General features: G+C 41.6%; 1 protein-coding gene across 2 annotated transcripts in view; it reads left to right on the top strand.

Annotated features, from left to right (window-relative positions):
• Pus7 (pseudouridine synthase 7) overlaps positions 1–12,189 on the top strand; it is a 47,539-nt gene that overhangs the window by 28,096 nt on the left and 7,254 nt on the right. For both annotated transcript variants that reach the window (XM_042684760.1, XM_042684759.1), the window contains exons 8-11: positions 7,476–7,604; positions 8,224–8,349; positions 9,664–9,725; positions 11,368–11,528. In XM_042684760.1, the coding sequence (XP_042540694.1) occupies positions 7,476–7,604; positions 8,224–8,349; positions 9,664–9,725; positions 11,368–11,528 (478 nt within the window). The remainder of the gene's footprint in view (positions 1–7,475; positions 7,605–8,223; positions 8,350–9,663; positions 9,726–11,367; positions 11,529–12,189) is intronic.

The raw sequence follows: 12,189 nt of genomic DNA, 5'->3' as shown, positions 1-12,189 counted from the left end.
CTTGTTAAGGAGTGTGCTGTTCAATTTGCATGTATTAGAGAAATTTCTGCGGTATGCTTTGTTATTGAGAGCTAGCTTGATTCCACTGTGGTCAGATAGGATACAGGGGATTATGTCGATCCCTTTGTATTTGCTTAAGTTCCTTGAATGAACTATGATATGGTCTATTTTGGAGAAAGTTCCATGAGCTGCTGAGAAGAATGTGTACTGTGTTGTTTTAGGGTGAAATACTCGGTAGATGTCAGTTAATTCCGCTTGAAGTATGGCCTCACTTAATTCGGTAGCTTCTTTGCCAATCCTCTGGTTGGTAGACCTGTCCTTTGGTGAGAGTGGCGTGTTAAAGTCTCCTAGTATTATTGTATTGGGATCTATTTTATTCTGTAAGTTTGAGAGCATTTGTTTAACATATCTGGGTGCACCAATATTTGGGGCATATAAGTTGATGATGGTTATATCCTCCTCTTGGATTGTTCCCTTTATTAATATGTAGTGTCCATCCTTGTCTTTCTGTACTGATTTTAATGAAAAGTTTATTTTGTCAGATATCAGGATAGCTACACCTGCTTTCTTATTGGGGGCATTTGATTGGTAGATCCTTTTCCACCCCTTTACTTTGAGTTTGTTTGTATGTTTGGCTGAGAGGTGGGTCTCCTGAAGGCAACAGATGGATGGGTCTTGTTTTCTGATCCAGTCCTCAGTTCGTTTTCTTTTAATTGGCGAATTCAGCCCATTTATATTAAGAGAAAGTATAGAGAGATGCATTGTTGTCCCTGCCATTCCGTTTTCCTAAGTTTTTCTTCTTTCCTTTCCTCCTGTGCTTGCTCAGTTAGACTTTGAGTAATGCCTGTTTGGGGCAGGTCCCAGTTCCTGGTTGCTTTCTTCAGGTTGTGTCCCCCCTCTTAGAATTCTTTGTAATGCTGGCTTAATGTTTATGTATTCATTTAGTTTTTCTTTGCTATTAAAAGTTTTCAGTTCTCCATCGAATGTGAATGCTAGCTTTGCCGGGTATATCAGTCTGGGTTGGCAGTTATTGGCTCTCAGGGCTCGTATGGTGCTTTCCCAGGCTTTTCTTGCATTCATTGTTTGTGTGGAGAGATCTGCAGTGATTCTAATTTTTTTCCCATTGTAGTATAGCTCCTTCTTCATTTTTGCTGCATGCAGGATTGTTTCCTTATTATTCAGATCCATCATTTTTACTATAATGTGTCTAGAAGTGTTTCTCCTGGGATCTTGCTTGTTGGGTGTTCGATAAGCTTTTGTGATGTAGTTAAGATGGTCGTTTTTGAGGTGGGGAAAATTTTCATTGACTATCTTGTTAAATAGGTGTTGCATTCCCTTGCTCTGGAATTCCTCACCTTCGTCCACTCCGATTATGCGAAGGTTAAATTTTTTAGCATTATCTGCTTGCTCTTGAATTTCCCTTTGGTTTAATTTGAGTGATTTTTCCATATCTGTCACTTTTTGGTCCAGTTGGTGTATTCTGTCTTCTGTATCTGACACTCTACCTTCCATTTCATTCACTCTGTTGACCGTGGCTTCTATTGTGGTTTGCATGGTGGAAATGGATCCCTTTACGGATTCAATGTTGGTTCTCAGAGTACTGATCTCACCTCTCAATGAGGTGAGATCAGTATGCATTACCTCTAATTTGGCGTTTATCTCACTTCTTACTGAGGTTTGTGCAGCTTCTATTTTTGCATCCAACTTTTGTTTGATGTCCTGTATATCTTTTGATAGTTCATCCTTGTGCTCTTTCAATTTCTGATCCATTTCTCGCTTTATTTCTTGAGTCATTGCCTCCAGCAACCCTTGGATGTAGTTTTTGTCTTCCATTCCTGCTTTGCTCCCACTGGGGCTCTCCCCTGCGTGGCTGCTGGCTTTTGAGGTGAGCTTGCTGTCCTGGGTAGTGGTAAACCTTGTGATTTTTCTCTGTGATTTTCGCATGGGGGTTCAGGAGACTGCTCTTCAATCTTGTTTTGGTGTGTCTGTCTTTGCTTGGTTGCTGATTCTGTATTGGTAGAGAGAGTCTGTGCCTGATCTGGATTCTGTTGGGAGCCTATTTCCAGCTGCTATTCTGACTTACTTAGGATTCTCAGCTCTCTGCTGTAGATTGCTGGCAATTCCCGCCTTTGGAAGGGTTGAGCAGCCTAGACTGCTTGTGTTTGCTCCTGCGGGTGCTCTTGGGAAGATCAGATGCTCTGGATGCACTCTCCCAAATACTGGAGTCTGCTATGGGCTCCTGATGTGTTTTTGTTTGTTTGTTTTGGGCTGGTTGTGGGCTTGAACTCTAGGTTTGGGTGCTGTCCCTCAGCTCTTCAGCTCAAGGCTGGCACCCTACCATTTGAGCCACAGCCCCACTTCTGACCCTTTTTGCTTTCTTCAGGCGCCGGTCCCCGGGCCTGCTTCCGGCCCCAGCCTGGAGCGCGCTCGTTAGGCCTGTGCTAATGTGTATACCACCTAGGTTATGCAGCCTGGAGGACACAGTTCAAATTTCTTCTACTGTTGGTAGTCTTGACCCAGGGGCGCTGTTCCTGGCTTGGGCATTTAAGCTCCCTTCCAGGGGCGCTCTTGCTCTGGCCTGGCCAGCAGAGTGTGCTCCACCGGCTGGTGGAGCTCTCGAACAGTTCCCAGTTTTAGTGGGTCCTGTGGTCCGGGTGTTGGGGTAGGGAGTCTAGGTCAGGGTCTGGGGATTCCCTCCAGCTCTGGTCTCCCTTGATGGATTCACTGTCCCCTGTTGGGTACTCACCCTGTAGGTCGTCAGTTGTTGTTGCAATCCGAGTTCAGTTGGGGTGGTTGCTTGCTGGGTTGGGCGGCCCCCCGCCGGGTAGTTGCGATCGCGATTGGGCGGGTGGTCTGTCGACAGGTCCCTTTGTCGTGCTGCTGGTGCCGGGCGGCTTTGGCGGGATGGAGCCTCTCCGCTCCGGTGGAGAGTGAGGGGTGGGGGTGGGATCCTCGTGGAGACTCCCGGCTGGTAGGTTTCTCTGTTCCTGGCGATCCGCTGTTCTGCAATCCGGTACCTGGTGATCTGCAAGCGGCCCCCTGTGTCTCTGTGGCTCCGGCAGCCCCCGCCGGGCCGGCTGGCCGGCGGCTTGGCGCACTGCCGCGCGGCCAGTAAAGGTTGGGGGAGGGGTCTTCGCTCTTCTCTGTTCTGAATTTCTTCTTTTCCTCTCTTTCTTTCTTTGTTATTTTCCACCTCTGGTTTTTCTCTGAGTGTTCGTCTTTTTGTTGTTGTCGGTCTCTTGGGGAGATTAAACGTTGGAACTCGAACTCTCTTTTTGGTTGGAGAGAGCTGTGGCGTTTCCCTACTGCCCCGTCGCCATCTTGGTCCCCCCTCTGTTTTATATTTTAATTTGCACTTTGTGGTATGAAATATTTAAGTCTGAAGATACTTGTGTCTCTTTTGGTCAGCCAGCTGGTGTCACACTTGATTGGGGTACTCTGCCTTCATAGAATTGCTATCTTTATCATTTTCCTGTTGACTTCGTAATAAACCATCTCCACACCTGTTGGTCTTTTGAAAGCACACTTACTCAGGATACAGGTTATGCTCTTGGTTTGCTTATTGGGCTTTTGAGGTGGGGATTGGCTTTCCCCGTGAGAACTGGTGAACAAGATAAATCCATTTCTCTTTAGCTTCATATAACTTTAAATCCACCTACTAATTTCAACAGGATCTCAAGCAGGAACAGCCTTGTTCACAGTGATTTGTTTTTCTTTTCCTGTCTCTTCCTGCCAGTCTCCTTTCTGAGTTTGTGCCAGTATTTCTCTAGCTTTATTCATAAAGATTTTTGTACATCATTTCAGTTAGGTTAGCTCTTAGTGTTTAAGAGCATATTGTCATATTTCCCAGTTAATAATTTAGTTTACTATTGAATTTATAAGCAAAGAGCTTGTTTAGGCTTATCAGAATTAAAACCAGGAACAGTCAGGTGAAGACCTTGACAGTTCCATCCCATTTTCTTTTCAGGGAATGTTGTCACATTCCAGAACTGAATATAGCTCTGGTTGTTGCTGTGCTGGTAGGATTCAGAAATAGTAAAGTACTGATACCTATTATAACATATGACTTAAAGGATTATTACTTTTGGCATGTAGGCATATACCAATAATCCAAGAACTTAATGATGTACAAATCCATTTACATAAAGTGGCCAAAATAGGGAAATGTATAAACAGAAAGGAGATTGTTTCCCAAAGGCTGTAGGGAGAAGAAGCAGAGGAGACAAGTGATGACAGTTAACAATGTGAGTATACTAAAATATACTGAAACATACTTTACAGAAGTTAAATTCGTTCATTTTATCTCACTTAAAGAACAGAACTGTCAGGCCTCTCCCCTGCACTATCAGAGCAGTCTCCAGAGTTCTTTCCAAGACATCCACACTGACAGTTTGGTTCCTTTTTCCTCTTGACTTTGAGTTATTCTGTCAGTTCCTACAGTATTCACTGACTAAAGGGAGTCCTGTCTTCCTTATCTTCATGCTCTGTTCTTACGAATCTTTGGGCTACAGTTCTTAGATTAATTTAATGCTGTTCACTTCTACTATTGTCCCCAAATATACATTTTTTTTTTACATCAGATATAAACACTTTTAATTTTTTTTTTCTTCTTTGGTCAGTCTTGGGGCTTGAACTCTGGGCCTGGGCACTGTCCCTAAGCTCTTCAGCTCAAGGCGAGTGCTCTAGCACTTGAGCCACAGTGCCATTTCTAGTTTTCTGGTGGTCTATTGCAGATAAGAGTCTCAAGAACTTTCCTGCCCAGGCTGGCTTTTAACCACGATCTTCAGATCTCAGCCTTTGGAGTAGCTAGGATCATAGGAATGAGCCACCCGTACCCAGCTTTAAATTTTTTTGACTTAAATTTATATTATTATTAAGTACTTGTCCAAAGAGGTTACAGTTCCATGTCAGGTTATGAATAAAATGCCGTTTGCCTCCCTTTTCTTTGGTCTCCCCAATTTTCCCCTTCCTGTCCCTACCTTCAATAAATATATATTTATATCTATGTATCTTCCTATTTTAAAAAAGTATATATTACAGTTAACAAAAATACTTTATTTAAAAAGTAATGGAGCTGGGGCTGGGGAGGTGGCTCAGTGGTAGAGCACTTGCCTTGCATGCCTGAGGCCCTGGGTTCGATTCCTCAGCACCACATAAGCAAAAAGAAAAAAAGCCAGAAGTGGCGCTGTGGCTCAAGTGGTAGAGCGGTAGCCTTGAGCTGAAGAGCTGAGGGACAGTGCCCAGGCCCAGAGTTCAGGCCCCACGACCGGACCCAAAAAAAAAAAAAAAAAAGTAATGGAGCTAAACAGATTGGAGTAGAAAGATGAAAACAAGTTATAAAGGTTCTGAAAGCCTGGTGCTGGTAGTTCATGCCCAGCTGCTCAGGAGGCTGAGATCTGAGGATCGCGGTTCAAAGACAGCCCGGGCAGGAAAGTTCATGAGACTCTTACCTCAAATAAACCACCAGAAAACTGGAAGTGGCCCTGAAGTAGAGCAATCGCCTTGAACTAAAGAGCTGAGTGACAGCTTTCAGGCCCAGAGTTCAAGCCCCATGACTAACAAAAATAAATAAAGCTAGCTCAGGCAAGAAAGTCTAAAACTGGAAGTGGGTCTGTGGCTCAGAGTGTTAAAAGAGTACTAACCTTGCATGAAAGAGCTCAAGGACAGTGCCCAGGCCCTGAGTTGAGGCCCTACAACTGACTCCCCCAAAAATAAAAAATTCTGAAAAAGTGGCTAATAAAGGAGAGTTAGTACCAAGTGTAATCCCAATGTTCAGAAGGCAGAGGCAGAACTACTTTAAGATGGAGGCCAATCTGGGTTACATAGTCAAGACTGTCAACATAATAAAACAAAAAGCCTGAGTAAGTATTAAAGGACGTTACAGGAATATAGCAAGTAAAGCAGCTTTCTATTAGTAGATGATAGGCCCAGATACTTGCAAGGGTTTAACCTCAGTCATAAGAAGCATGCAAATAAAAACCAAGATAAGATATAACTTCTTTGGTCTGTCTGACTTTGGCCAGTTTGGGGACCATGGTATCTTTTTTTGTTTGTTTGATTTTTGGGTCCGTTAGTGGGGCCTGAACTCTGGGCCTGGGCACTGTCCCTCAGCTCTTCAGCTCAAGACTAGCGCTCTACCACTTGAGCCACAGCGCCACTTCCAGCTTTTTTTTTTTGCTTATGTGGTGCTAAGGAATCGAACCCAGGGCCTCAGGCATGCAAGGCAAGCGCTCTACCACTGAGCCACCTTCCCAGCCCCGGGAAAAACATTTCCAAACAGCAAATACAAGTAGGCTAGCAAATATAAACAAGGTAAGCTCAGAAGATAGAGCCAGGCCCTGGTGGCTCATACCTGTGATCCTAGCTACTCAGGAGGCTGAGATCTTAGGGTTGTGGCCCAAAGCCACCCCAGACAGGAAAGTCTATGAGATGCTTACCTCCAGTTAACTACCAAAAAGCCAAAAGTAGAGCTGTAGCTCAAATGTTAAAGCACTAGTCTTTTTTTTTTTTTTTTGCCAGTGCCAGGGCTTGAACTAAGGGCCTCAGCATTGTCCCTGAGCTTCTTTCTTGCTCTCTTGCTCAAGGCTAGCATAGAGCACTAGTCTTGAGTACAGAAGCTTGGGAACAGATCTCAATCCCCGAGTTCAAGCTCCAGGATACATACATAGAAAAAGAAGTAGAAGATAGCATTTGTAAACTGGTACAGTTAGATTTCTTTTCTTTTCTTTTTTCTTTATTAGTGCTCTCCCACTTTTTGAGCCATAGCTCCACTTTTGGTTTCTGGTGGTTAATTGGATATAAGAATCTTGTGGGTTGCTGGGCGCCAGTGGATCATGCCTGTGATCCTGGCTACTCCGGAGGCTGAAATCTGATTATCGTGGTTCAAAGCCAGCCCGAGCAGGAGCAGGAAAGTGCGTGAGACTCTTATCTCCAATAAACCACTCAGAAAAATGGAAGTGGCGCTGTGGGTCAAAAGGTAGAGCGCTTGCCTTGAGCTGCCCAGGCCCAGAGTTCAAGGCCCACAACCGACCCCCCTCCCCCCCAAAAAATAGAATTTTCTTTTCCTTAGACAACAAAGCCTAAAGCCATACTAGGTTTAACAACTGAATGTATTAATGTAATGAGATATTTGAAATTGGGTACTTAGATTTCTAACAAGAGGTTGATTTTGGTCAGAGTTTGGGAGGTTGAAGAGCTTGACACTGACATTGGGTTGGCTCTGGTGATAGCCTCATGATGGGTGACAATTATAGATGGAGAGAACATATTACCAGACAGGAAGCCAAAGAGTGATTCAGGTATAGACGTCAGGTTTGTACTTCTAATAGTAAGTTTGCTGTTGCAAGTTCAGGATCCCGGAGAATTATGTTAACATTCTTTTTTGTTGTTTTGTATTTTGGTTGTTACTAAGCTGTTTGTACAGATGGCTTACCATTTCATAAGTCAGGTAATGAGTATTCTTTTTCTTTTTCAAGAATATCTGCACAAAGACTTGCCCACCTGAATAAATGCTTAATGAATTTTAAGCTTGGGAATTTCAGCTATCAGAAAAACCCTCTGAAATTGGGAGAACTTCAAGGAAATCACTTCACTGTTGTTCTCAGGTAAATAACTGCAGGTAGGAAGGAATTCAGGGGAGTGTGTGGGGGTGAAGGATTGCTAGGTTACCTTGAGTTACTTGTTAAGCAGGTGCAGGTGCAACTTGTTAATCAGTGCACTCTGACAGGAGGGACAGTACAAGAAGTCAGAACAGGGCCTGAGGGCACTAGGAGAGCAAATATGTGCATTTATTTGTACTGAAAAACAGTCTACCATCCCCCCTCCTCCACCCAGAAGCTTAGCAAGACATTCAGAAGAACATCTTCCAATAAGATAAGGAGCCTAACGTCTCATTTATATAAGGTACCTAAAACAGACAAATTGACCAAAAATAACTTAGAGGTTACTCTTTAATGTGTACAAAAATTGCAGTTTGGGAAGCAGATAATGATTAAAGTTGTGAAACATTATACTTACTTACTGCCCTTAGGTTATATGATTGAAAATAACTAAAATAGTAAATTTATTTAATAAATACATCCCAAACAAACAGAGCCCTCGGGAGGTAGAGAAAAAGCTGCAAAGAGAGATATGGAAGCCAAGCCATAGGGTGTACACTTAGGGTGTACAACTCCAAATGTGTTTGACTGTAAACTTTTGTCGCTGGATGTTTGGGCCTGGCAGAAACATAACAGGAACTGACAACCAAGTACAACAAGCTATGAACTCACTCAAGGAGATCGGATTTATTAACTACTATGGAATGCAAAGATTTGGAACTACAGCTGTTCCTACATACCAAGTTGGAAGGTTGGTATTTCATTTTATAACTTTTTCTAAAAGTGGCCTCACAAAAGAAACAAGGTTTTTGTTGGTGCATTCCTTATATCTAGAGTCTCTTATGTGCAGGGCGGATAAACTACTAATTTCCATCCTCCTTTAAAGTTTTGTTCTGTTTTATGGTAATGTGTTCATGGGGTTAAAAAAAAATCAGAGAGCTGGGTGCTGGTGGCTCACATCTGTAATCTAACTACTCAGGTGGCTGAGGTCTGAGGATTGCAGTTCAAAGCCAGCCAGGCTGGAAAGTCTGAGACTTAATCTCCAATAAAACTACTCAGAAAAAGCTAGAAGTGTTACTGTGGCTCAAGTAGTAGAGCACTAGCCTCAAGCAAAATAATTCAGAGTCAGGACCCACGCCCTGAGTTCAAGCCCCGTGATGACCCAGAAAAAAAAAATCAGAGTTCAAAAAGATCTGACCTAAAAATTAAGTTTTCTTCTATCCCTAACAGCCCTCCAAAGATTATAAGTCTTGGCTCAGTAAGTGACACAGAATTCAATGATTAAATAAGACCGAAGAATAACTAGACCTCAGATGATAGACTGTATAATATCTGACTGCTCCCACCCTTTGAAGAAATTACTGTCTTTAGTGAGATATACAAAACAAATGGTGGAAGTGGCCAGCCACCAAGGTGCAGACAGCTTCTGTCTGGGCATGATGGTTGGAGATCAAGGCATCATCTCCAAAGCCTGAATACATCTTGAGGATGTGCAGTAGAGAAATGAGAGCAATCTGACTCTGGAAGCAGTGCATTTTGTTGCTTACCTTTTGCTAGGCTCTGGTGGCTCATGTCTATAATTTTATCTGCTTGGGAGGCTAAGATCTAAGGATTGTGGTTCAAGGCCAACCCAAGCAGGAAAGTCTGTGAGGCTTATATTTAGTTAACCATCAGAAAACCAGAAGTGAAGTTGTGGCTCAGAGAGGTAGAGCACTAGCCTTGAGGAGAAAAGCTCACTCAAAGTACCAGACCCAGTTCAAGCCTCATGATTGACCCAAAAAAATAAAAATAACAAAAGACCCCTTTGACTTCTGTAGATATTTATTCCATATGTAACAACTTAGGCATAACATGGTAGTCCTTATACTGTTACAGGTGTTTTATATAAAAGCAGTATGTCTTTAATTTTACTATATTTTTTAAATCCTTTTGGCATTTACGTTTCAAATTAGTGTCATAGTTTTTCTGCTTATCTCCAAGTTTAATAATATGATGTAATTTGTTGACTGTTCAAAGATTTGGGCATATAAAGTTTATCTTAATGGAAAATTACTGTTAATTTTAGAGCTATTCTACAAAATTCCTGGACAGAAGTCATGGATTTAATACTGAAACCCCGTCCAGGAGGTGAGAATAAAATTTGTGCTAAGAAAACAAATAGAATGTATAGCTGTATCTTTGTGGAACCAAATTAATCATTTTGGGGCTTTGGGGAGGGTTTTGTTTATGGTTTTTGTTCTGGTATTAGAGCTTGAATTTAGGGCCTGGGCGTTGTCTCTGAGCTTTTTCATTCAACACCACTTGAGTCAAGGATCCACTTCAGCAATTTTTTTTAAATGGAAAATTAGCAGATCTCAGTCTGCTGAGCATGAGCCACCAGCACCCAGCTATGAAATCACTTTAAATAAAAAGTATTTGTGCTAAGCTGGGACATGGTTCCTGTGATAGAGTACCTGCTTAACAAGCGTAATGTCCTGAGTTCAAACCTTAATATAGAAATAACAACAAAAAAAGTATTTGTGCAGATTTGAATAGTTTCTACATTAGAATTATAAGTAGTTTATTTTTTACATATTTTATGGATAGATTTGAGACTATATGCTGACTTTAGCACTTTCACTCATCTAATTTATTAATTCAAAAGTGAATTAATATTAAATTAATTTCTCTTTTTTCACTACTAAGTCACTTAATGCATGAATGCTATATAAAATCTTGGCAAAACTTAAGAATTTTTTATTTTCTTTAAAAACAATTTGTGTGCTAGTACTGGGGCTTGAACTCAGGGCTTTTCAGAAACTCTCAGTTGACTTTAAATCAAGGCTGGTGTGTACTACCACTGAAGCCATACCCCCACTCACAACCCTTGAGTTTTTTTGTTTTTTGTTTTTTTTTTGCTGGTCATGGGTCCTGAACTCTGGGCCTGGGTGCTGTCCCTCCGCTCTTCAGCTCAAGGCTAGCACTCTGCCACTTGAGCCACAGCCTGACTTCCAGCTTTTTCTGCTTATGTGGTGCTGAGGAATCAAACCCAGGGCCTCACACAGGCAAGGCAAGCACTCTACCACTGAGCCACCTTCCCAGCCCCCCCTTGAATTTTTAATGAATTCACTAAACTTTTTCTAGAAAGTATTTTTAGAGCCATATATATAAAAGAGATTTAACAACTACTTTGTCAAAATAATAATATTTTCTGAGTGACAGTGGTTAACACTAGTGGAAGATCACTGATTAAAGCCAGCCCAAGCAGGAAAGTTCACAAGATTCAATCTCTAGTTAACTAGCAAAGCCAGGCCAGAGGCATGGTTCAAATGGTGTACTTGCTGAGCAAGCAAGTACAAAGACCTTAGGTCTAACCCCATTTCTGTCCAAAATAATAATGATGATGATAATGATAATCACTTTGTGTAACTATCCATTTGCAGGGTAGATAGACCAAATTATCTAATTTTAAGAAAAATAACCAATTAAACAGTATACTGGGAGAAGAACAGTCATATCAAGTTTTTCTCTTATGTTCAATTAGCTGTGGTGACAATGAACAGTAAATAGCTTTCATTGTTGATATGGAGTGCTAGCTAGCATGCTGGGAAAGTCATAGTCGTGTGGTTTCTTAGTCTTCATGTTTTCACTTTCATATTATCAGGTGAAGGAACTATTCCTCATAGTCCCTTAATTACCAATACTACTTTAAAATTTTGTGTTTATTATAAAACATGTTGAAATTGTCTATTGGATAAATTGTTTAATTGTAGCTTTTTTTCCTCTCCAGCTGAAAAGGGGTACTTGGTTAAATGCAGGGAAGAATGGGCGAAGACCAAAGACCCAGCTGCTGCCCTCAGAAAGCTACCTGTCAAAAGGTGTGTGGAAGGGCAGCTGCTTCGAGGACTTTCAAAGTATGGAATGAAGAATATAGTCTCTGCATTTGGCATAGTGAGTGCGCTTTGTGAAGTCAGGCAATTATTTGAGGTGGTTTAATAATAACTTTTTAAACTTTATCTTGGAAGATTTTACTAAACTTTGAAAGAACAGAAGTTGAATAAGGTCCTGTGGATGTCTTTAGGAAATTTTCCTTGCATGATCCTTGTTCAGACCCTGAATGCTGAGGAGCAGGTGAATGTGGGTGATGTTGGCAGTGATGAGCATTGACAGTACCAGCAAAGGGCCAATATGGAAAATATGATCTCCAGTGGGAATTTATTGTACTATAAGACATTAAAGATCCATTGTACAGTCATTCAGTCTTCCAAGGAAGAGAGCTGGCAAGTAAACAGTGTAAATAGTTGCATGTGTTGTTTCCGCAAGGTGATTAAGAGTGGGTATCACATTGGCAAGTGTAGCTATACCACCGTATTCATATGTGTAACCCAGGACACATTGAAGTTTAACCTTAAAACATAAATCTTAGTTATTCTTCCCTAGCCTCTCCAATAAAAACAAAAACCCTAAAACAAGAAAGGATTCATGCTGTATACAATCAGTTGTCACTTGAAGCCCAGAGTTCAAGCCCCACGACCGACCAAAAAAAAAAAACAGTTGTCAATTATTCTTCTGTAGAACTATGGAAGAGAACACACTGTTGACTCTAATTGTA

This window comes from Dipodomys spectabilis, unplaced genomic scaffold, assembly GCF_019054845.1.
Source record: "Dipodomys spectabilis isolate Male_0828 unplaced genomic scaffold, ASM1905484v1 ptg000089l, whole genome shotgun sequence".
NCBI lineage: Eukaryota > Metazoa > Chordata > Mammalia > Rodentia > Heteromyidae > Dipodomys > Dipodomys spectabilis.
This window is presented reverse-complemented; position numbering and strand designations above follow the sequence as displayed.